General features: G+C 42.9%; 1 protein-coding gene across 1 annotated transcript in view; it reads left to right on the forward strand.

Moving 5' to 3' along the window:
• Positions 1–23,103, forward strand: part of gfra4a (GDNF family receptor alpha 4a) — a gene marked incomplete at both ends in the record, with an annotated part of 172,259 nt that overhangs the window by 136,372 nt on the left and 12,784 nt on the right. The window contains 5 exons of the mRNA XM_080480603.1: positions 1,185–1,466; positions 3,353–3,433; positions 11,208–11,547; positions 15,893–16,002; positions 19,001–19,135. Of these exons, the coding sequence (XP_080336729.1) occupies positions 1,185–1,466; positions 3,353–3,433; positions 11,208–11,547; positions 15,893–16,002; positions 19,001–19,135 (948 nt within the window). The remainder of the gene's footprint in view (positions 1–1,184; positions 1,467–3,352; positions 3,434–11,207; positions 11,548–15,892; positions 16,003–19,000; positions 19,136–23,103) is intronic.

Genomic DNA, 23,103 nt, shown 5'->3' on the forward strand with positions numbered 1-23,103 from the left:
AAAATGAAATCACCTGCTTCATCATTCTGAGAGGATGGGATTAAATTTCCTCCCTGCATCCAGATTAAAGACCAACAAGAAAAATCTAAATCAAGCAGAGCTGCCAACTTGAAATCATGTAACTTACTTTAAATCCGCTGTTCCTTTTAGTCAACTTGTCTTATGGTCAATTTCAAGTCATGAAACATGCACTGGGGGCCCCTGAGCAAGACCCTCGGCAGCCCCAGCTCACCAGGACACACTTGAAAAAGAGATTATTAATCTAAATGTGGTTCTCCTGGCTAAATAAAACAATAAACAGACATTTCATAGCTATAATACTTTTACTGTTCCTTTAATTACAATTTTACAAAACAAAACTGAGGGAGGGAAAAAACTTAGTTCACTTTGAGTTCATGACACAAACTTTTTTTTTCTTTATTCTGTGTCTGAAAAAGTGTGAAGTATGAAGTCTAAAAGCTTATAGACCTTCATCAAAATTATTAACATTTTATTGTTTTTAAATGATTGTTTATTAACACCTTCCTGTGGGCTCTCCACCTTCCTGTGGGCTCTCCACCTTCCTGTGGGCTCTCCACCTGCAGGAAGGTTCTTAATGGTGCAGTGTGATCTGGGTGACGGTGCTCAGACTGACACCACCACCACCCGGGAACGGAGAAGGAGAAAATGGATGGATGGATGGATGGATGGATGGATGGATGGATGTTTATTAACACATTGCTGAGAGTTCAGCTGTACTGCAAGAAAAATGTATCATTATTATTAAAATTTACTTTTTTCAAGTCATTGATTAACCTTGAACACTTGATGTTGAGCTGTGAGAGAAATGAATAAACACACACACACGCACACACACACACACAGAGAGCATGCAAGAAAAGAACTCAAACAGACGAGACCGCAAACCACTGCACCATCATGCCGTCTCTGCATCCATCCAATGCTCATAGAACATTTTTCAGATATTTTGGGGGGGCTGTTTTACTTTCTTTTTTTTTTCACTGAAATGTGAAGTTTTGTCTTCAAACTCATTTCATTTTCTGGTTACTGTATTTGTCATTCTTCCTCTTGAAATCCTCCCTCCTCTCCTCTCCTCTCCTCCCCTCTCCTCTGCATCAGAAATGGCTGTTGTGTAAACCTTTGGATGAGCCAGTGAACTCTGACCTGGCTGCGTTGTGTTGCAGGGGTCCCCTGGGTGGCGCTGTCAGCAGGCGGCAGGGACTGCCTGCGAGCCGGAGATACCTGCTCCAGCGACGACTCCTGCAGTCCGCGGCTGCGGACCCTCCGACAGTGCGTGGCGGGGGACGGCAGTGTCAAGCTGGGGCCCGGCGCCCGGAACCAGTGCGAGAACGCCATGACGGCGCTGCTGTCCACCCCGCTGCACGGCTGCCAGTGTAAACGAGGCATGAAGAAGGAGAAGAACTGCCTGAGCATCTACTGGAGTCTGCATCAGTCCGTCCTGCACGGTAAGGCCACGAAGTGGGCGGGAGCAGGTACAGGAGCTCCACAGATAGTGGGATTACACATGAATCAGCCCGCCTCCTCCGTGTGGCTGTACAGTGGATTACATTCTGGAATGAAAACAGTGATTGTGTGTAAAATAATAGGAAAAACTGAAGCTCTGGGTCCTGTTGTTGCACCCACGCTCATTGTGTCTTCTCACTTTGTGCTTATTTCATCTGTTTTAAACAGTCCTCACTTCCCACATTGGAACTATTATTAGCTTTACATTTCCATCCAATTTTAAATGAAAATAAGAAGTGTGCTTAAATGTACATTTCAAATGTCAGAATCTGGAAAAAAAAAAAAAAAAACAGGATATTAATAAAGGCCAAAGACTGAGTATACACAGCGATAGCAGACTCAAGATGTGTTTGTTCTTTCCAATTAAATTGTATGTGTCCAGTATTGATTACTCACCAAAATACTCATGATATTTCTTTTCACTAGATTAAAACAGCTGCAGACTTTTAAAGGCAGAAACAACCTGTTTAGGCCATTGTGTTTGTACTCCCCCATTATAATTCAGTCTCTGTGAAATAATGAATTGATTATTTATGTGATTGATAAACATCATCAAAAAACTATGCATTAAAACGTCATCATGTATCAATCCAGCCATCTCGCCATGCATATATGCACCCGCGCTTCTGGCTATCTCACTCAGGCATGCATGTGATCATCCATACATGTACAGTAAGTATCCATGCAACTATTTATTCACCGATGTATACATGAATCTTTTCATCCACCCATGCCTTCATGCATTCATCCATCTGTTCATCCATGTCAATATCAGGCCTCTGCAGCAGGTTTTTATCAGCTGATACTTTATGCAGCTATAACAAGAGATGCACCGATACCATTGTCGGGTCCGATACTGTACAGCGTACTAGTACTGGTACCGGTACTGGTACTGGTGAAAGATCACTGATAAAACCCGGCAAGTATTATGTGACATCATCAGTCAGCAACATGAAGACAAGAGAGGACGACCGAAGTCGGCAGTTTGGAGATTCTATAATATTAATGAGGCCGACAAAAGTAAGACAGACAGTAAATTATGTTCTGACAAAATATCAAGATGAGAAAGAAAGATAGTTCATACAACACCAGCAACTCCATCACCAGCAACTCCATCACCAGCAACTTCATCACCTGCAACTTCATCACCAGCAGAGTTAGTCCGATGTCACTCAGTAGTTTAGCTGCTCGGCACTCATTCAACAACATGTTGAAGGTGACGTAGCGTCGACACACAGACTGGTGGAAGTGACGTAGCATCGACACCGACTGTTGCAGGTGACATAGCAACGACACAGAGACTAGTGGAGGTGATGTAGTGTTGGCGGATTGTTGGAGGTGACGTAGCATCGACACAGAGGCTGGTGGAGGTGACGTAAGCGTCGACACCGACTGTTAGATGTGACGTAGCATTGACACAGAGACTGGTGAAGGTGACATAGCATTGACCCCGGCTGGTGGAGCTGATGTGGCATCAACACAGAGGCTCGTGGAGGTGATGTAGAGTCAACCCAGACTGTTGGAGGTGACGTAGCGATGGAGATGGTTCATGGCGACACATAGCTTTCACATATATTTTTTGTTTGGGGTATGAATTAGGCGTCATGGCATTTGGTTAATACTTGGATCGCTACTCTATATCAGGAAGTATGTAAAGGTTTGTTCTCATGCTTTGAAACGTGGCGTCGGTGCGTCTCAGGCCAGTGAACTCTGATGAGCTGCAGCCCGGGAGCCTGCGCTGGTCTCAGGTTCCTGCAGAGAGAGAAGCCTAACCTTTGTGTTGTTGTTGTTGTTGTGAGCAGAAAGCTGAGCTGTTGTGTGTTGGCAGGACTCAGCCTGGTGGAGAACTTCCCGTACGAACCGGAGGAGCGCGGCTCGGACTACGTTCGCCTGGCCTCCATCGCTGCAGGTGAGTGGGTGAACAAGAGTTTCTCCGTGCTGCCATCAGTTATCTGAACCAGCGTGGGAAAAGGTTGATTTGACTGCGAAAAAGCAAAAATACTAAGCGAGTCCAAAGCGAGGCAAAGTGAGCGTAAATGAAGTTGTTATTGTGCAGGGCTTCGGCGGCACAGACGTGAGGATGTGTGGTGGGTTCGTGAAGCGTTTGATGAGTAACAGCCCACACTCTGCCTCTGTCTTGCCTCGGAGCCTGTGGGCAAGCCGCAGGCTCGGTATGTGCTGCTGTTAGCCCCCGAGGCACAGATTAATTACCTATTTGCTTTAATGCAACTGGAAGCAGCAGAACTGGGGTGGATGAAGGCGAGGAAGAGGCAGATGGAGAGAAAGAGAAAGAAGCCATGGCAAGAGGTTAGAGGAAGACCAAGACAGAAAGAGAAGAAGGGAGAGAGACACTTCTGTTTGTTTACTCAACAAAACAGCTTTTCTTTTCTTTACTTTTGGAGGTTTGGAAAAGTCAGAGGCCAAACACAAATGAGAAGTTTGTTTTTTTTCCAACACAAAGTCAAGTGTTTTCTTTGCTGGATGAGTGAGGCTGAGATGGAGAGTTTGTAAAACATAAATCATGACTTAAATGAAGTGATTAGTATGGGAAGCACTCATGCATGCCACAGAATATAATGATTCCTGTCATTATACACAGATACTGAAGTTTTGAATAAGCTGCTTGAGAAAATGAATGCGATTGTTTCCGAAACAAGAGAAACTGAAGCTTATCGGGCAAAGTTTGCATTCGCAGATTCACCTTTGAAAAAATTTGCATAAGGTCAAAGAAAGAAATGTCAATCCAGATTCACAGGAGCACGTTTCTTCTCACTGGACTTTGAATGAAAAGATCTGACATGAAGAGAGAAAAGTCGAGTTCACCTGGAAGAAACCTTCAGCAGAACCTGGTTTAATGTCAAAGATGTTTCTGATCCTCCTTTGCATTTTGTTCCTGAAATGATCTTTACATTAATATGACAGTGTCACACACATTTAGTGTCCATCGTCTACTGGAGAGGTCGACCATCTTTTGGTCCAAAACCTGTAGTTCTTTAGATCTCCAAGCAGGTTCTGGACTCCAGAAACTTGTCTTATCTAAGAAACTATTTTTAGATGATTGAAGCTTTGCAACATGGTGCATTTTGCTGCTGGGAGTCGTCATTAAAGGAGTGAAGCTGTGGTCCTGACAGGACGGACTGAACTGTATTCAGTCGGTACTAAATGGTTTCCGGTGTCAGAATCGCCCCCTCACCATCACACTACCAGCCTTTGATTCCGTGGTCTTATGTTGTCGGCACCGTATTCTTCCTCCTGCCCGCTGTTCCTGCAGACCTGCAGGCAGATTTTCATGCTTCAGACCAGAAAGAGATCCTCTGTTGTCTGGTTTCAGTGTTTTGCGTTTTCACTTGAACCCGTTGCCTTTAGTCAGGTGGGATCAGATCCAGCGTCCCCGCTGAGGAAACTGGGTCTAGAAGACAGATGAAGCAGTTGAATTCTACAATGTACAGAGGTAGAAGTAGTTTTTGCACTTCGTACTGCGGCGGAAGCGTCTGTCAGATATGATGTGTGGCTCCGGGTTGGATGAGGTGAGGAGTGCAGGCCCACTGTCTCACACAATGTTTCCCCTCCCCGGCCTGATCAGCTCTGATGTTCATTATGCTCAGCCAGGGATTTGAAGCACACTCATCATGTTAAAATTGCACTAGGTAGTTTTGCATTTTGGCAGCTCCTAATAGCAATCAGGGATCAGTGTCAAATACAAATTTTATGATTTCAAACCTGAACTAATGTGAGTTGATGGCAGTAAACCGCACGTGCTTTTCTTGTTGGTGCCACGGGGACGAGGAAGGCAAATGATGTCAAACTGTTGCAGTAGGATGGTTTGAGCAATAGTTTCTGTATAATGGCCCCGAAGATAAATTCAGCCAGTGCAGCATTTGTGGGATTATTCTCCACTGGGCAGTTGGATTGAACACTGCTTTACAATAGACACATTGAAGTTCAATCCCAACTCATCTGGCTCACATTGGAAATAGTCGGTGTTCTTGTCCAAAGAACGATAAAACTGTATGAGCACATAAACCAGTTAAAGAATGATCATGGGTTATTACAACTTGGAGCTGATTTCTACACATTTAACAATCATTTTTGCTGATGGTGATAACACCATGTTCACTCAGTAATAATGAGTGAACATTAAGGCATTGAATGTACCCCCCCCCCCCCCCCCCACACACACACACACACACACACACACACACACACACACACACGCACACACACACACACACACAACAGAGGCCTGGACAGCTCAGACTTGTGTTTCATGGCCGTTTTCCTGCTGTTCTTTTCAAACCACCGTGAGTCTCTGCAGTGTTCTCAGCTCCTTCACTAATTCATTTTCTACGGGCTTGTTGTGCATAATTAACTCAGATTAGGGGAATAAGATAATCTCACTCACATTTCCAGTGGGAGGCAGTTTTTGTGTATGTGCGGTAAAACCACATAGGAGAAGAAAAACGATGCTATTAATCAGTTTTGCCTTTGTGATCGTACACGAGAGGCCTGTGAAACCTTTAGATAACAATTTTTATAGTTTATAGTTTTATCTTATTTACTATCTTTATTTTAATTTGCAACTCTGGGTTCAAAATAGCTCAAACAGATTAAACCACTAGAAAAATTTAAATAGGAAGAAGAAAATTTTTTTTGAGAAATGCCACAAAGAGTGAAAAATGACTAAAACAATCAAAATTTAAAAAAAAAAAAAATGAAAAGAAAATGCTAACAACTATTAAAATAAAGAAGTATAATACCTACTTCTACAAAAATAGCTCAAACAGATTAAACTACTGGAAAGAGTGAAAAGGGGAAAAGCAAAACTTCTAAAAAAAAAAAAAAAAAAAAAAAGCCAAAAATCAGCTAAAATTTATTAAGAATGGCTAAAACAGATTGAACTGCCAGAAAAAGAAAAATAGAAAGAAAAAAAACCAACAAAAATGGCTCAGAGTTTTTAAAAAATGTCTAAAACAACAAAAAATGCTTAAAAATGGTGAAATATTATTTAAAGCCTCTTGGATTACAAAAAATCTAGGATAGCTAAAAGAGATTAAATCACTAAAAACGGAAAATAGAGAAAAACAAGAGAAATGACTGAAAGATTAAAAAATGACTAAAACAACCGCAATTCCTTAAAAAATGCTGAAAACTGTTAGAATGAAAAAATATAATACCTACAACTACAAAAACAGATAAAACTGATAGAACAAGTAAAAAGGGAAAAAACAAAACTGCTTAGAGTTAAAAAAAAAAAAAAAACCCGGCTAAAACTGCTAAAATGGCTAGAAACAATTAAAAACAGCTAAATAAGATTAAAAAAGAATTAGATTGTTACCCTGTTATCCAATTATACAAAATATGATGATGATGATGGTATACATCATCATCAACAATACATTTGCTATTATGATGAAGATAAGATAATTTAGCTTAAACAACTTTAAAAGTATTAAATTCATTTAAAAGTTTCACAGAAAAAAGGTAGAAACCAATAAAAATGGCAAAAAAAAAAAAAGAATGTAAAAAAATATCTGCTGTTGTATTCTTATCAGAACCTCACGACCTGTATTCTCCTCATTTTCAAGGTGAAATATATTTTGTGGCTCCAGACAAAAAGTTCTTTGGTGAAAAACTCAGAAACTGATTTGGGTGCTTCATACAGACGCTGCTTATTACAGTGACAGCGGTCGTTTGAGGCAGCGTTAAATTACAGCAGCATCCGAGCCGCACTGTACTGCCTCCTGGTGAATTCCGGCGCAGTCGCTCGGCAGGAGGTCAGAGTGGACGTCCATGCCGTGCATCTCGACGAGGCTGCTGCCAAAACAAGGCAGACATGATTAATGGCTGTTTTTCCACCCTCATAACGTTTCTCCCTCAAACACAGTAAATGACCCTTCTCACAAGACGCACGCTGGAACTGCAGCTCATCATATTTTAAGGAGTCGTCCAATAACAGAACACTTCACCCGTTCACCAATTAATCAGTTATCTTAAGTCAAGTCAGCGGTGTCAAGGAAACGGGCTTTTTTAAACATGAGGAAGAAGCTTCTCAATGCATCACGGGAGCAGCTGAAATTGTTTTTCTCTCCAAGGATTTTCCACTTCACGCACCCTGGCTGTGAGGCAAATAGCATCAGTTTGGCTTCCATGCAACAGGTTGTTCAGAGACTTTGTGGAGCAAAAGAACAAACAGGCTCTTTAGATGGAAAACCGTCCTGCAATCTATAATGGATAAAGGTGAAGGTTTAGTTTGACTGTGTTTAGATTGAGATCGGTTGAATTATGCAGCAGCAGCAGCTTTGATCCTGCTGTTGTCCTTCTGCAGAAGGTGAAATGTGGGTTGTTTATTTCATGTGAATGTGGCCACCTTCAGTGTCCTGAGGAGAGCACGGCTGAAAAGCTGTCTATTGACCATCAGAACTTTAAAAGATGTGTAGTGTGCTGCCCGAAGGACAGCGCTCGTACTCTGCACAAGCTGCAACGAGCTTCAACAATGAGTCAGCTCAAGTTTCTCCAACTTCTGTTATGAAGCACATTTTCACCACTTCTGCAGTGTTAATGGATTCTCTGGAGGCTCTAGGGGGAACAGATGTCTTTCCCAATGGACACTCGGACACATGGACGTGACGAGACGAGGAACTGAACCACCAACCGGTGTTGTACTTTCATCTTGTGTGGGTCTGAATATCCTCTCCAGTGAGATGCTTTAGAGTCTGCTGGCAACTGAAGAAATATGAATGTGGCAAAGAACAGATAAAAATATTTCATAATAAAGTGTAAAAACAAAAGTTGTGGGGAGCCAGCTGAAAGCAGGATTAAACTCTGCTGAAGGCACATTGGACATGTTTGAATAGTATAAACAGTATTTTCAACGTTCATGCACTAAATAGCAGGTGTGTGTTATTTTGCATGGTGAGCAGAGTCCGTTTTCAGTGTGTGTGTGTGTGCGTGCGTGCAATCGTTCTGTAGATCAGGCCCATGATTATTAAAATGACCGATTCGGGGGCGACAGTAGTTTTTAAAGGAATCTTGAATCTTTTCTGGAGTTGAAGCAGCTTCACTTCTACATCAACATTTCATCAGTGGCGTCAAACTAACCCGTCCCGACGGTCTAAACACGGCTCACCTTCCCTATTAGAGGCTGAACAATCCAACACAGATGAAGAAGAAGAGCCGACATCGAAGGATCAAAAAGACCGCGAGCCGGTTCTGCCTGTGCTCAAACCCCAGAAGTGAGTCCTGTAGAGCCCGTTAGTGTTTCTGCATCAAAGATGTGTTCACCAGTTTGTTACTAAACTCTGAGCAGGAAGGCTTCAGTAAACAGTGAAGCTGTGTGTTCAGCTGTTGTGCAGAAAGTGTTTTAATGGAGGAGTCCAGGAGGTTTCTCGTTAGAGTCCCAGCACAAGTGACACTGTTTCACCTTTTCAACCCCCCGTCTGCTTACTTTCTACACAAAACAACAAACTCCACGGAACACAAGACATTTTACCTTTTTATTCACTCTTGTTTAGTTTAAATATCTCGTTTAATTGTGGGATGTTTCATCCTTTATTAGTTGTAGATTTCAACATAAACCTGATCCTCTTAACAAAAATGTCAAAACTAAATTAAAGTCAAAGTTGTGATTTAAAGGAAGATTCAGAGTTGAGCTCCTCTATTCGAAGAATAAAACAAGTTTCTGCTTCAGAACAATTGAAATAAAGAACAAGATTCAGTGTATTTGTGTTTAACAGTGTTTCCTGTCTATAAATCATATTGAAAAATGTTAGTTGTCATTTTAAATTGTCTCACATTTGCAGAGTTGTGTAAAAAAAAAGACATTTAAAATGTTTTAATTACTGTCTGCACTTCTATCTGAATAAACTATTAGAGTATTCTTGCATGTTTGGAACAGACAGAGTAGCAGAGAACAGCCTAATTGGGGAAATAGCGCCGAACTCAAATGCATGTTCCTTATGAATGTGGCGGCATTAGATTAACTGACATGAAACAGCAAAGAAACTGGATTTAGGCTCCAGTCTCTTTGTAGGCGTTGGTTCAAATCCCACCACTGCCACCAAACGTGAGGGACGGAGAAGTCACACCAACTCTGGGTTTAGTTAGCCTGAACTTTGTCTGGAGGATCAGAAAGTGATTCAGAATTTCCAAAAATGAATTTAATCGCAACATTAGAGTTCTAAACATGGTCCAAAATATCCCCAAAGCTTCACTGTCAGCCTGACAGCAGAATCCTTCTCCGGCTCCACTTAGATGGCACTATTTGTCTGTATCCAATGGAAATGACAGAAATGTTGAAAATGATGTAGTTTTGATGTGAGGCCACCCAGAGGGTTTTAGCCAAACCTGAGTGTCACTGCAGGTAAAAAGCTGAATACTTCAGGGTCAGCCATGACAGACAGACAGACAGACAGACAGATCTGGGTTTGAATCCACTCCAGTAGCCTCAGTGAGAAATGAGCTGCAGGACTGTTTACACACTGGACGGCTTTTTGACTGGCTGACGATGGAAGGAGCTGCGAACCCCGCTGGTCGGCATCAATGATGTCTGACAAGATCCTAATGACAAGGTTTCCACATTACGACGTACTGTATGTGCACAGTCTCCGCTCCATGCATGTGGCCACTACATGCAGTTTGTCCCCCACCCCCACCCCCCCTTCCCCGCTCTGTAGTTAAGCTGTGAATAAGCTATGCTTTGCGATGGGTTGTTAGCTTGCTCTCCACGGCCATACATATTTTATATGACAGCTTGGTGAGAGTGGAACTCACCAAGAGACACAACTTCAGGCACTTTACAAACTAATGAGCGGCACTATCTGCCAGAGGAGCTAAGCGTCATCATGCCGTATTGACTGGGAGTCCGCTGGGGAAGAAAAACACACACACACACACACACACACACACACACACACACACACACACACACACACACACACACACACACACACAGTGATGGATGGGAAAATAATGCAGCCCCCCCCTCCCAAAAAGCAGGTTATGAAAGGGGCTTTCCACTGCCTGCACAGAGGTGGCTCATTACTGAAGGAGTCAGTGGGAGCACTGAGATGGACAAACTTGTGGGAGAATGGAGGAGGAGGAGGAGGAGGAAGAGGAGGAGGAGGAGGAGGAGGCAGATGGCGAGGAGGCGATAGCGTCACTGAAAGTGGCAGACACAGCAAGGAAGGAGAGGAGGGAGTCAGGTGAGTGAGAGATGGCCCCAGATGCAGGAAAAACGATGAATGGATGGATGGAAAGATGGAAGGATGGATGAAGGAGAAGGAGCTGTAATTACAGGTCTTGTTGTGCGGCTGGAGAGATTGAGCAGCAGCTTTTTCGCTGCTGCCGATTTGCATTAACCCAGCAGAATGAAATATTCAGCCATTAGGCCTTGGCTGAAACACATCCAGAGCCGGGCTCATGCAACATTTAAACACCATTCATGTTCTATTCATTACATGGAGGCATATTACATATAATCATCATTTTGGTTTAGTTTGTTCCTCAAGAAGTACGTTTGTATTTTCTTCATCTGTAAGTGCAGCGCTGCATCTGGTTCTGGAGGTGAGAGTGGCGGGTCGATACTGACTCCAATTAGGCCTTGAAATCATTTGTAAACATTGGCTGGGATTTGATTTTCTCCAGCCGGGCAGAAGAATAAGAAGCTGTGCGTCTCCTCCTTGCAGAGTCTGAAGTGACGACGGTGAACCGCTGCCTGGATGCTGCCAAGGCCTGCAACATTGACGAGACGTGTCAGAAGCTGCGCACCGAGTACGTCTCGGCTTGCATCCAGCCGTCGGCCCGCTCGGGGCCATGTAACCGACCGAAGTGCAACAAGGCGCTGAGGAAGTTCTTTGACCGCGTTCCCCCCGACTACACCCACGAGCTGCTGTTCTGCCCCTGCACCGACACGGCCTGCTCTGAGCGCCGCAGGCAAACCATCGTCCCGTCCTGCGCCTACGAGGACAAGGACAAGCCCAACTGCCTGGCTCAGCTGCGCGTCTGCAAGGCGGACTACGTCTGCAGGTACGATTCTCATCTCCTGCTGCAGAAAGTTCATCTGCAGTGTGTTTTATGTTTCACGGCATGTGAAGAATTTTGGGTAAAGTCAAGATGATTTCGAGCTTTAATGGCCGCAGTTTGTTTTGGTAAGAATCCAGTTCAAACCACAGGTTTACTTTATAAGTCCAAATGTATTTCTTTAGCAGTTTTTATACGGTTTTATTAAATCAAAGAGTTCCACAGGAAGACTGATAAATGAAAGAATAAACAGACAATCCAGGAAATACAGTCAAATTAAAGTTCAGAGGAAGAAAAGTGTATAAAAAACACAAACATACAATATCCTTGTTGTGCTATATATATTATTTGCAGTTATCACACTGATCCAAATACTTTCCAACTGTTTTTTGATTAAACCAGCCTGAGCAGCTCTATCTAGACCGTAAAATGATTTCTTAGATTAACCAGCCTGAGCAGCTCTATCTAGACCGTAAAATGATTTCTTAGATTAACCAGCCTGAGCTGCTCTATCTAGACCGTAAAATGATTTCTTAGATTAACCAGCCTGAGCTGCTCTATCTAGACAGTAACGTGAAGCAGGAACATGAATTAACAAAGAGGTGACAAGTTTTATTACTTTTTTCTTCTTTTTTTAAATGAAATTTCAGGCTGAACACTTTTGTTACATCATCAACCAGTTACTACATTTCAGGTTTTATTATGCTATATTAAAAATGCTATATTTTCTCGCTCTAACAAGCCTGTTGGTTTGATGGTTGTTAAAAGACAGTGATGGGTGTGTGGCGTCCCGACTCTCTGATGTCCAGGACTTCATGTGAAAAGCTGAGTTGAATGTTTCACACAGTAAAGTTCTCTGACGAAAGAAAGACGCTGTGATTCATCGTATCTTTTGTTGAACTTGTTAGTGAACATCCGCCTCAGGTTACTGACACATCCACATCACGTTTGATCTTCCGACTCTTGAGAAAACTATCCAAGTGTCTTTGTGTTTGTCATTTTCTCTCTCTTACTTGAACTTTCTTCCAGTGAGAAAATGTAAAGTAGATGAATCCTCAGCGGTGCACAGTTTAGCTTAGAGCTGCTGAAGTGCATTTTAATGAGGAAAGATTGTTCAGGAGAAACGTTTATTGAAGTAAAAGGAGAAAATGTTCAAGTTTTATCGACTGAGCTGAGGAACAACTTGTTGGAGTGATAATCAGATGAAGGTCTGAGATGCAGGATGTCGAGCCGAGGCGGGCGGTTCCTGAACCACTCGGGTTAATGACTTGACTCTTTTTACTGAATCAGGGCTTTAAAGCCTCTGTGGACCCGGATCCTTTCAGTCCTCTGACTCAAAGGTACACAAAGTATTGCAGATGGTTAAAAATCCTTCAAATGAGACAAAAACTTGGATAAATGATTCTTTTTGTGTGTCACTTCCCAGCTGCCGTATTTGTGACATCACTTGCTATTGATCATAGCTGAATGAAAACTAAACTTAAGTAAAAACTAAAATAAGTAAATAAATAACTAAAGTACTTTTCTCTAAAGCTACAATAGGTACGAGTGATCATCTTGATATTTACCAGTTTTCTAACAAGTGATCTACTGGATCAACTGCAAAAAACTGTTTAACGAAAGGCAGAAAATCTAAAACAAACAATTCAGCCTCCAAGAAAAACATCAAATTAAAAGCTGAATATATTTACATGGCATTTACCGTAATTCACTTTTCTGATCTTGTAGCTACAAAACATTCCAAATATTTATGTTTTAATAACAGAGAAATGCACATATTTTTACATAAATAATGGGAAACAGTAGCTGCAGCGGCACTTATTTATCTCAGGTATTTAATTCACAACCGTTCCTTTAAGCAAAATCTAAGTTATCTGATGGCAATAAATTTGACAGGTCTGATTAACCGATGATAATTCATCAATAATGGCTGAATCTTTATTGTGGGAGAATGTGCAGCTTTACAAGGACAATCTGTCATATTTTATGTTTAAAGTCACGTCAGGAAAAAATAAAACTATTCACCAAATTAGACAAACACTCGTTATGTGCTGCTTGTACATAAACTATACTCGACTATCAGATAAACTCTTTGAGCCTTGCAATGCAAGTGTTTGCCATCAGGGGGTGTATTGAGTCCCCGAGATTACCGCTTGAAATGTTGACTGAAATCAGAGAAATTGAACAAGTTTCCATCTGAAGATGTTATCAAAAATGTACTTATCCTCTCTCACAAATTAAAAGAAGAGCCAAAACCAAACAGGTGAAGGTCAGACTGACTCAGCAACACCCCCCAATGGACAATAATGTCATGACACGAGTTTCACATGAGATATTACATTAAAAAACGGGTGTCACAGCAGGCGGGTCACAAGTTTGATTGACATTCTCAGTCTCCAATCCCACAGTTTATGTGTCATAGTCTCTACATTAATGAAGCGGGTGGGCTCAATTGGAACAAGCATTTGGACGAGATGAACACTTGTTAAAAAATTGTTTTACAGGAAAATAAAAACTGAAAATTCAATGTGAAAATAATCCAGCTGTAATTACTTTGACAATAATTTAGCACAAATGAAGATATGAACTAAGAATGAGACCCGAGGCGAAACCTGGGAAAATTAATTTTTCATTTCATTGTGCCTTCAAACTTTGCCTCTGGATACGATTGTTACCTGTGTGAAGACATGACAACTTTGACTAACACTGCTTCAATAAGCTTGGGGACATTTAAAATAGATTAGTCTAAAAAGTAAATTCAGTTCACTCCATAATTACCATAACCAGTGGATTTGCTTGAACGGTTTCCGTCCAGTTCAGCTTTGGCAACCAAAACCAATTTGTCTTAGTCACATTCAAGGTAACCGGTACAAACCAGCGGGAACAATGCTTCTTAATGTATTTCTGGCCATCACACACAATCAAGCCTCCGTTGCCAGAGAAAGTAAGAAAAATAATTGTTTCCAGACATTTGTAGACTGTTGGAAATGATGGAGGTGAATGTAAGTGGCTGTTTTCTGAGAGCCGCTGCCTTCATGTGTAGAGCTCTGTTGATCTGGGAGCTGCTGTGCATGTTGACTCTCCCTCCAGGCAACAAATGGTATTTGTGTATCTTGGTAGATAGGTCTGGCTGGTGTGATGTGTTCATTTAGATTTAATTAGTCAGTTGTGTTTAATTAATTCAATTGTTATACTCATTAACTGTGTTTAATTAGTTCAATTAAAATCTGCATTAATTTTCTGAGGGAAGCAGCCAGGCAACAAGCAGCCGTCTGAAATAGTCATTATTAGAGCAGCTATAATCACTTGGGATTCACACACGACTGTGCTGCCGCGGCACTCAGAAAACGTTTATTAATGAACGCCGCGACCCGGTGGAATCAGTAAGTGCTCTGCTCAGAACTGACCCTCTGCTGAAGATATGTTATCTCAACCAGGCCGCTCGTCGAGAGTTAAAGCGCTGCGTGTGCGTGACACTGATGAGGCTGAAGATTTAATTGAAATTTGCATGGATCGTAAACAGTCCAATCAGAAAGCTAACGATTTCTCATGAAGTCATTGAGATTCACGGGGGGGGTTCTCACAGGAACACCGGGATCTCAGATCCGTCCAGGCTGACGCAGAACGGTCGGCGCTGTTTAATCTAGTTCCTCTTCAAATGTCAAGAAGACAAAAGACTTCATCTGTCACGGCTATCGATCAGGCCTTATCCCCGCCCCCCCGCCCGCTGCTGCCCCTGCCCACCACCCCTGCTGCATAGAGCAGCTCGACATTAACCGGCTGCCTGCGGAGGACGCCGTCGCTCAGCTCATCACTACATTGACATGACAAACGAGGGCCGGGTGAGTTGAGGGGCCCCCAGGGGGATCCCACTAAAAGTGCCAGTCGACGGGGGGGCAACGATGTGATATGATTGCCACCATGGCCTTGTGTGATGATGATGATGATGGTCATAAGGCCTGGGATGAGACGTCTCAGCGGCCGGCTGTAAGAAAGGAAGGAAGTATTGAAAGGTCCATATTTGTCTAATCTCCTCGCAGCCAGGCCTGCCAGAGAGCGCCCACGGTATTTAGAAAGCAGAGCCAAGGCCTATCTTTGCCCCTCATTGGCTCTTTACAGCCTGACAGCCCTCCAGAATACAACCGCCCGGGAAACGGAGGGATGAATATCACCGGGGGTGGCGGGTGAAGGGTGAAGGGTGAAGGGCGGTAGAGGTAGACGAGCGCTCTGGCTTTCTGATTCTCGTCCTCCAGTTGAGACGAAGCGCTGCAGTCCAGCACCAGGCGGTGACATGATGTGTGCTGCAGCCAAGCACAAGTAAATGATGGATGACATGTTATTGCTCCCACAGGTCTCGCTGGGCACAGTTCCAGTACGACTGCCAACCCTGGGAGCAGAGCGCCAGCGGCTGCAAGCAGGACAACTACGGAGCATGTCTACTTGCATACACCGGGCTGATCGGTAAGAACTAAATCTCTGGCTCTCCCACCTTCTGTGACGGATCAGGGACAGAAAGGGGGTTTTCGAGGGAGGAAGGCGACACACATGGAACACAACTCAAAAGAATGAATCAGGGATTGTGATGAGGAGCTGGCCTCAATGATCGATGGAGCTCTGATTAATGTGGCTGCGGCGTGCCCGGCCAAATCGTTGGCATTATAAGTAGTGCAATTACAACTATTGACCGCTGTTTTGAGAGAATTATCCCTGACGTGATGATGAGTGGGAGCGGGTGGAGGCGTCGAGTCGGCTTATTGTGCTGCAGATAAAAACTTAACAAAAGATCACATAATGCAGAAAAGGTTGTTAAAAAGCACTCACTTCAAACATGTCATTATGGGACAACAATACCGCACTGCAGAAAAACACTGATGACAAGTTGTTGGTTGGTGTGAAACTAAAGGAGACTGATAGAGGAAGACAGAAAGCAGATTGGCCATTGTTGACAACTGAAGTCGAAGTGAGACTCTGAGGTTGTTGTTGTTTGGAAATCTCAAACCCTCAAAATCAATTGAGGTAAACCTGAATAAACCTGAACCCCCTTTTTTTTTTTTACCACACTGCCTCAAAGTGCAACAATTTTATTTCTCAGTAGCTTTTACAAAAATACAAAGCTGCATTAACCTTCCTGGACAAAGACTTCCCATCATTTTCTACCGAAAGGCTCCAAAGGAAGAACGAATACAAAGGTGGAGCTGTGACCAATTGAAGCGTCACTTTGCAGGCTGCAACACTAAAGGCCGATTCATCCTACATAAGAACAACAAGAAAGTTCGGCAATCCAGGGTTCTGCCAAACAAAATGACGTCAATTTCTTCGCCCAGCTCCCTCTGGCCGAAGAGATTTGGTTGGAAACTTCGGCACTGCTGTGTGCTGCACATTCCGCCTCGCTAATGAATATCAGTCATATTTTATTCATGTTTAGCATGTAGCCTCGTTAATGTATGAGTCCTGCACTACGTTTACATGTCAGAGTGCTGAGTTACGTGATGCCCCTGAACGCATCACTCATAGCTGTCAGCTCCTGTGGTTAAAACCAGACCAACATGGCGGCTCGGACACAAACTTTCTCTTATTACTGAAACAGTTCAGCGAAATGTATTTCTGAAAACATTTGAGGCCAGAAATAAGCTGTTCAGGTGAAAAGTTAAAATACTGCTTCACACAAGTGTACCTGCTGTGAGGGGGCGTGGCCTGCGAATTTGACAGCTTCTTCTCGGATTATGAACTGTCCTGTCGAAAAAGTCTTTTTTTCGGCAGCTGGCTGACGTCACAGCCAAACATTTCTTCTTGTTCTTATGGGTTCTCAAGGGGCCTGTAGGCCCGTTTCAATTGAAAAGTTTCATGTTTACACGGCAGAAACACTGAAATGATGTAGTTATACTCTAAACCAGGGGGGGGGCATTCCTGGTCCTCGAGGGCCGCGGTCCTGCATGTTTTCCATGTTTCCCTGCTCAAACACACCTGAGTTGTCATGATGAGGCTCTGCACAAAGCTTGATAAGGAGCCATTAATTGCTGTCAGCTGTCTTGATGGGAGGACACATAGAAACCGTGTAGGACTGCGGCCCTTGACGACCAGGAATGCCCACCCCTGCTCTAAACATTAACAATGGGAGAACACAGATATTCTAGTGGACAGACCACCAAGTTGGATTGTTATTACAGTGACTGTCAAAATAAAACTACCAAGTCCAGGAGAATATGGACTGGGAGTCATGACACCACGGAGGAAACATGCTTTTGATTGGCTCACCTGAGCATGTGCACAACTACTAGTTGTTAGTCAGGTTTAGCATGTAGCTTGTAGCATGTAGCACGGCTTGCAGTTCCGTATTGAGCAGTGAAACTACTGAGCGACATCGGGCTCACTCTGCTGGTCCAAATGTCTCTGGTGATGAAGTTGCTGGTGTTGAACAAACTATCTTTCTCCTCTTCTTGATATTTTGTCAGAACATCATTTACAGTGTCTTATTTTTGTCTTTCTTGTTAATATTAAAGAATCTCCTACCTGCCCCTGATGCATGACGTCACGTAATACTCGCTGGGTTATCTATCTATCATCTTTCATGAGTACTCTGTGCAGTATCAGACCTCATACTATTGGTATTGGTACCGGTTCTTCCCTAATCTTAGCATTAAAATTAATGACAGTTTCTCTGATAAACAAAAAATGTTGCTGGTTTGTTTCCATCTTTTCAGATTTAACTAAATACTAATGTTTTCTTCCCAAAAGCTTTTGGGTCCTTGAAGTTCGCTGGTTTGCGATGCTTATTCTTTTAAACTGAAACAGACATATACAATAGAACTGAGTTGATTGAAGCCTTTTTACCATGCTAGCTGAGTCCCTGCTGCTGACAGGCGGGTGGGGGGTGGGGGTGGGGGTGGGGGTGGGGCGGTGGGGGGGGGGATTAACTAACCCCCCCAGTCTGTGCATTTGTCTCTTTTCACTCTGCCTCCATTTGTTCCCCCATTTCCATTCCTCTCACTCGTTCTCAGTGAATATATTACATGCACACCAGTAACTCAGGCTTAACCTGATTAGGGAAGTGTTGTGATGATAGAAACAGACTTGATAGAAATTGCCACGTAAATGCCTTTATTCGATTACCGTAATCAGGGTAAGGTCATAATCAGGCTGAGCATAACAAGATTAAATCAAACAGAATTCAACTCAAATGACACTAAACTCCTTAGTCAGACACTTTTTCACTTTTCTTACACATGCAGCAGGTAAAGCAGCTTCAGTAACAAAAGACAGCTGAACACAATAAAAATTCAGCTAAATCAAAGAGATGCTTTCTTATTGTTCTGCAGCAGCTTCAGGTCAGATCCAGTCATTGTGCTGTGGACGTAGTGATATGAGAAGGCAGCGCCGATGCCTGTTAATATTAAACAGGCATCTCTCTCTCTCTCTCTCTCTCTCTCTCTCTCTCTCTCTCTCTCCTCCACTTCAACAGGAAGTACAATAACTCCCAACTACCTTGACAACTCCACATCCAACGTGGGACCCTGGTGCACCTGTGCGGCGAGCGGCAACCACCGGGAACAATGCAGCGACTTCCTCTCATTCTTCCATGACAACGTGTGCCTGAGTGAGTAACAGCTGTGGAGAGAGACCTCCGGCAACAATCACCACTCCAACAAAGAGCCAGAGCCGGCAGGAGAATTAAGAAAGTGTGAAGTTGTGAACAAAATAATCCGCGACACATTGTATGGCGCCAAAGTCTTTTGATGTACTGCTGTACTGCGCACTAAAGGCATTTACAAACACTATTTACCCACCTTCTGAATTCAGGATTAGTGCTTATGCAACCCTCAAACAAGGCGACGAAACAACAAATACTGAAATAAGTTCTTCTCAAACTAAAGTTACAAACAATATTTGGTTGGACTTTAATGAAACCTTTCTGTTTTTCCAAAGTCTCAAGTTTTATTTTGCTTTGATTTACTCAGATCCTGCATAAAGTCTGGTAATTTGCATGATTACATAAATAGATTGGGCAAGTTTGCAAACATTTTAAAGAATAGAATAGAATAGAATAGAACAGACTTCATTATTATTCGATATATAATGAAATTGGAGCGCTGCTTTTCTCTGTGCAAATTAACAACATGTAACAAAAAAAGTGCAATTTAACAAACCGTACAGTAAAACGAAGAGTTGTGCAATATGGCAATAGGTTCATAGTTGTTTCACAGTAGATGATTTGTGATAGTTACCATGAGTGACATCCCCTTGAATGAGGGTTTTGTTTCATAAACTACTAACGAGGTGCTGAAAGAAGCATGTGTTATTTTACAACCCTCAGTGTTTCCTGTTAGATCGGCTCCACACGGATGTGCAGACGATGTGTTTGCTTTCATACATGCAGAATATCAGGCTCCGCATTGTTTTAGAAAGGTTTCGTGTTTATGTGACGTTTTTGGAAAAGATGCCTGTTTCCTCAGTAACGGCAGAAACACTGAAAATGGTGTAGTTAGCATGTTGGCCCACTAGTTGGCGCTGTTGTTTTGTTTTAGTGATGAAAGCACACTTACATGCAGCAGGGAACAATCCACTCTAAACATTAACAAGGAGAACACGAACATCCTAGTGAACAGACCACCAAGTTGGATTGTTATTACGGTGACTGTCAAAATAAAACTACCAAGTCCAGGAGAATATGGACTGAGAGTCATGACACCACAGAGGAAACTTTGTTCTGATTGGTTCTACTAAGCATGTGCAGTAGCAGTGTTTTCTGTTGTCAACAAGGAGATGGCGCCCGAGCGTTTTTTCAGAAAGTTGCATCTTGAGTGGATCCCGTTGTAACCCGACACCCAGAACACAACAAAGTTTAGCGTTTTCATAGATCGTGTCCTGCCTGTGTACTTTTGTGAGTTCTGTGCTCTGCAACAGTAATCTGTTTAAATCCAGTGGATTTATTACTGAATAGATGCTGCTTGATGCTCCTTTTTTATTTTCTGAAGGGCAGGTTTTATATTTCCAGGGGGCATGGAGGCCAGTGAGGAAGGAGACACAGACTCCGGACTTTGTAATGTGGACAGAGAAATATGGAGGAGCGCCACAGGGCAGAGGAGTTCAGTTTAAAGAGAAAAGATAAAGGCAGAAGTTATTCTGAATATTCCCAGACGAGCAGAGATGAAAAGAACAGCCTGGTTAAAGAACTCAGTTAAGATAACTGTTTAATTCACAACCTGCTGTGATGGGACTCGCCTGTAATTTCATATGTGGACAAACACAGTGCGGAAGCTTTTCATTTCATTGACTTCCTGTTTGGTTTAAGAAGCATTAGAGTTGATACGTCCAGCTGATGAGACACATCAGCATTAGCATGAGCATTGGTGCTGGATACAGGCAAACACATTAAAATATGATAGTGAAGTGGTTTTGGACTAGTTATCCATCCCTCCATCATCCTCTGGTCTCAGTGGACTCTGGACAGAGGACAGGCCGGGGCTGAGTGTCTTCACACCTGCAGTGTTTTGGTCCACACAGGTGAAGTTAGTCCAGCAGAGCAGGTGTGAACAGTCGCACTGAGGTGTGATCATAGCGTGAATTTGTGTTGTGCACCAGCTTGCTCACATACACACAATCTTGAGCTTAAGAGGCTCCTGTAGCCCGAAGAGCTGCCAACAACCTCGGCCACACTCAGTCTCAAACCCCTCAGTGTTTGTTCTGATAACGTCCTGAACAGTAATGTCTGTGCTGTGTTTGGATTCATCGAGCAGCACGACGCGGAGACACACATCGGCTCCTTAAGTTCAGGTGAGACATATCAAAGTGTTTCAGGTACTTCGTAAAGCTGGAGGCGAAGGTGCAGAAGAGGGAAAGTGGTTCAATGTACTGCATTGGGATCAGAGTTTGTTTGAACACGACCCAGACTACCGTGATATTTTGGTCCGGATACAGACAATAGGCAGAATGATCTGAAGTAAAACTGTGACGGCACCCTTCTATTCAGCAGTTGGCAGGACACACGGGAGTTTGGATGGTCAGAAGGTGGAGGAAAGCCATTGGCACAGCCACTTGTTTGGAAAACATGTTGGCCTTTGACCCGTTAGCATCTAGTGGTTCAGAAACTTCAAGTAAAAGCCATCAAGAGCTTAGAAATCTTAATCCAGTGGTGTCAAACTCATGTTAGTTCAGAGGCCACTTTCAGTCCAACTTCATCCTGAGTGGGTCAGACTGGTTAGAGCCAGAATAATCTTTACATTTACCCTTTTCACGTTGTTGTGCTGCAGAGTATACATTATGAAAATGTTGATATTTTCACAAAAACTAAACAATTAAAATGACTCAAATCTCAACATAAAGCCAATTTTAATGAAACCTTCTGGAGTTAAATGCAGTGAAATGTCCAGAAACTTCTCAGCGGGTCTCAGTGTTGTGTCTTTTACATTCTGAGTGTAAAAATCCCTCCGTAGTCTCATTAAACTGCAGCAAAACTTTTTCCTGACGGCTCATCTGAAGACCTCCGCTGTCTGCTTGTCGTTTACTGTCACTAAACACATCATTTATGGTGTTTGAAAGCATCTGTTGGGACGGAGACACAATACAGCCCAGACATTCGGCATTGTTACTGCGGTGCAGTCGATAATCTTTTATAAATCCTCACAAATAAAACCCTGACTAATGGCTACAGGGAGATCAGAGACAATGATGAAACGCTTCGGGGTTAAAACCTGTAAATTCATTTAGACAGAAAATGGATCTCAGCAGGTTAAAGAAAACAATAATTGTCAGTTGGTGTCGCCACTGATATTATGTGACTGATAAAGTGCAGCTGATTATGATTGTCAAGCCTTTGTCTTTGTGTGGTCGCTGTGACGAAAGGAGATCTTCTCTGAATGAGCGAAGCTCCACTGACAAAACAATTCAAACTGTGTTTCACACCAGAAAACAAGTTTCTGTATCTCCTGACACAGAAGATCCGTGTTAAAGTGATCACATGTTACTGTTACAAATACTGATATACAGATACCAGTACCGGCTATCGGGTACAATATTGCACAGAGTACTCCCTCCTACAACCCCGGGAGTATTATGTAACGTCATGCGTCAGCAGCAGGGAGGAGAGAGTCCGAGCGATGTTGGCAGTTTGGAGATTCTTTAATATTAATGAGAACAACAGAGTGGTTTGTACAAGACCAGCAACTTCATCACCAGCAGAGTTGCCCGATGTCTCTCGTTAGTTTAACTGCCCAGCACGTAACTCCAGTTAGCCATGCTACATGCTGCATGCTAAAGAGTTTCAGGCTCACACACCAGCGATGCTTCATGCTACATGCTACATGCTATATTCATGCTGATATTAGCAAGTTGTTAAAAGTTAGTACTCGTACTGTTTCTTTTGAAAAGTATTATCGGTGCTTCCCTACTTACAAACGTACCTGTGGAGCTGCAGTAATGTGCAAACCGATGTATTATTTACTTTTCCAGAGGTATAATTGTTAGTGATGCTGTGTCATGTTTTACTCTGATCTAAAGCAGCAGAGACGATATAAACACTGATCCAGATAAACAGTCCAGGTTCAGTTTGTGTTGATTCTCGTCAGA

Source organism: Lipophrys pholis (genome assembly GCF_963383615.2).
Source record: "Lipophrys pholis genome assembly, chromosome: 14".
Lineage (NCBI taxonomy): Eukaryota > Metazoa > Chordata > Actinopteri > Blenniiformes > Blenniidae > Lipophrys > Lipophrys pholis.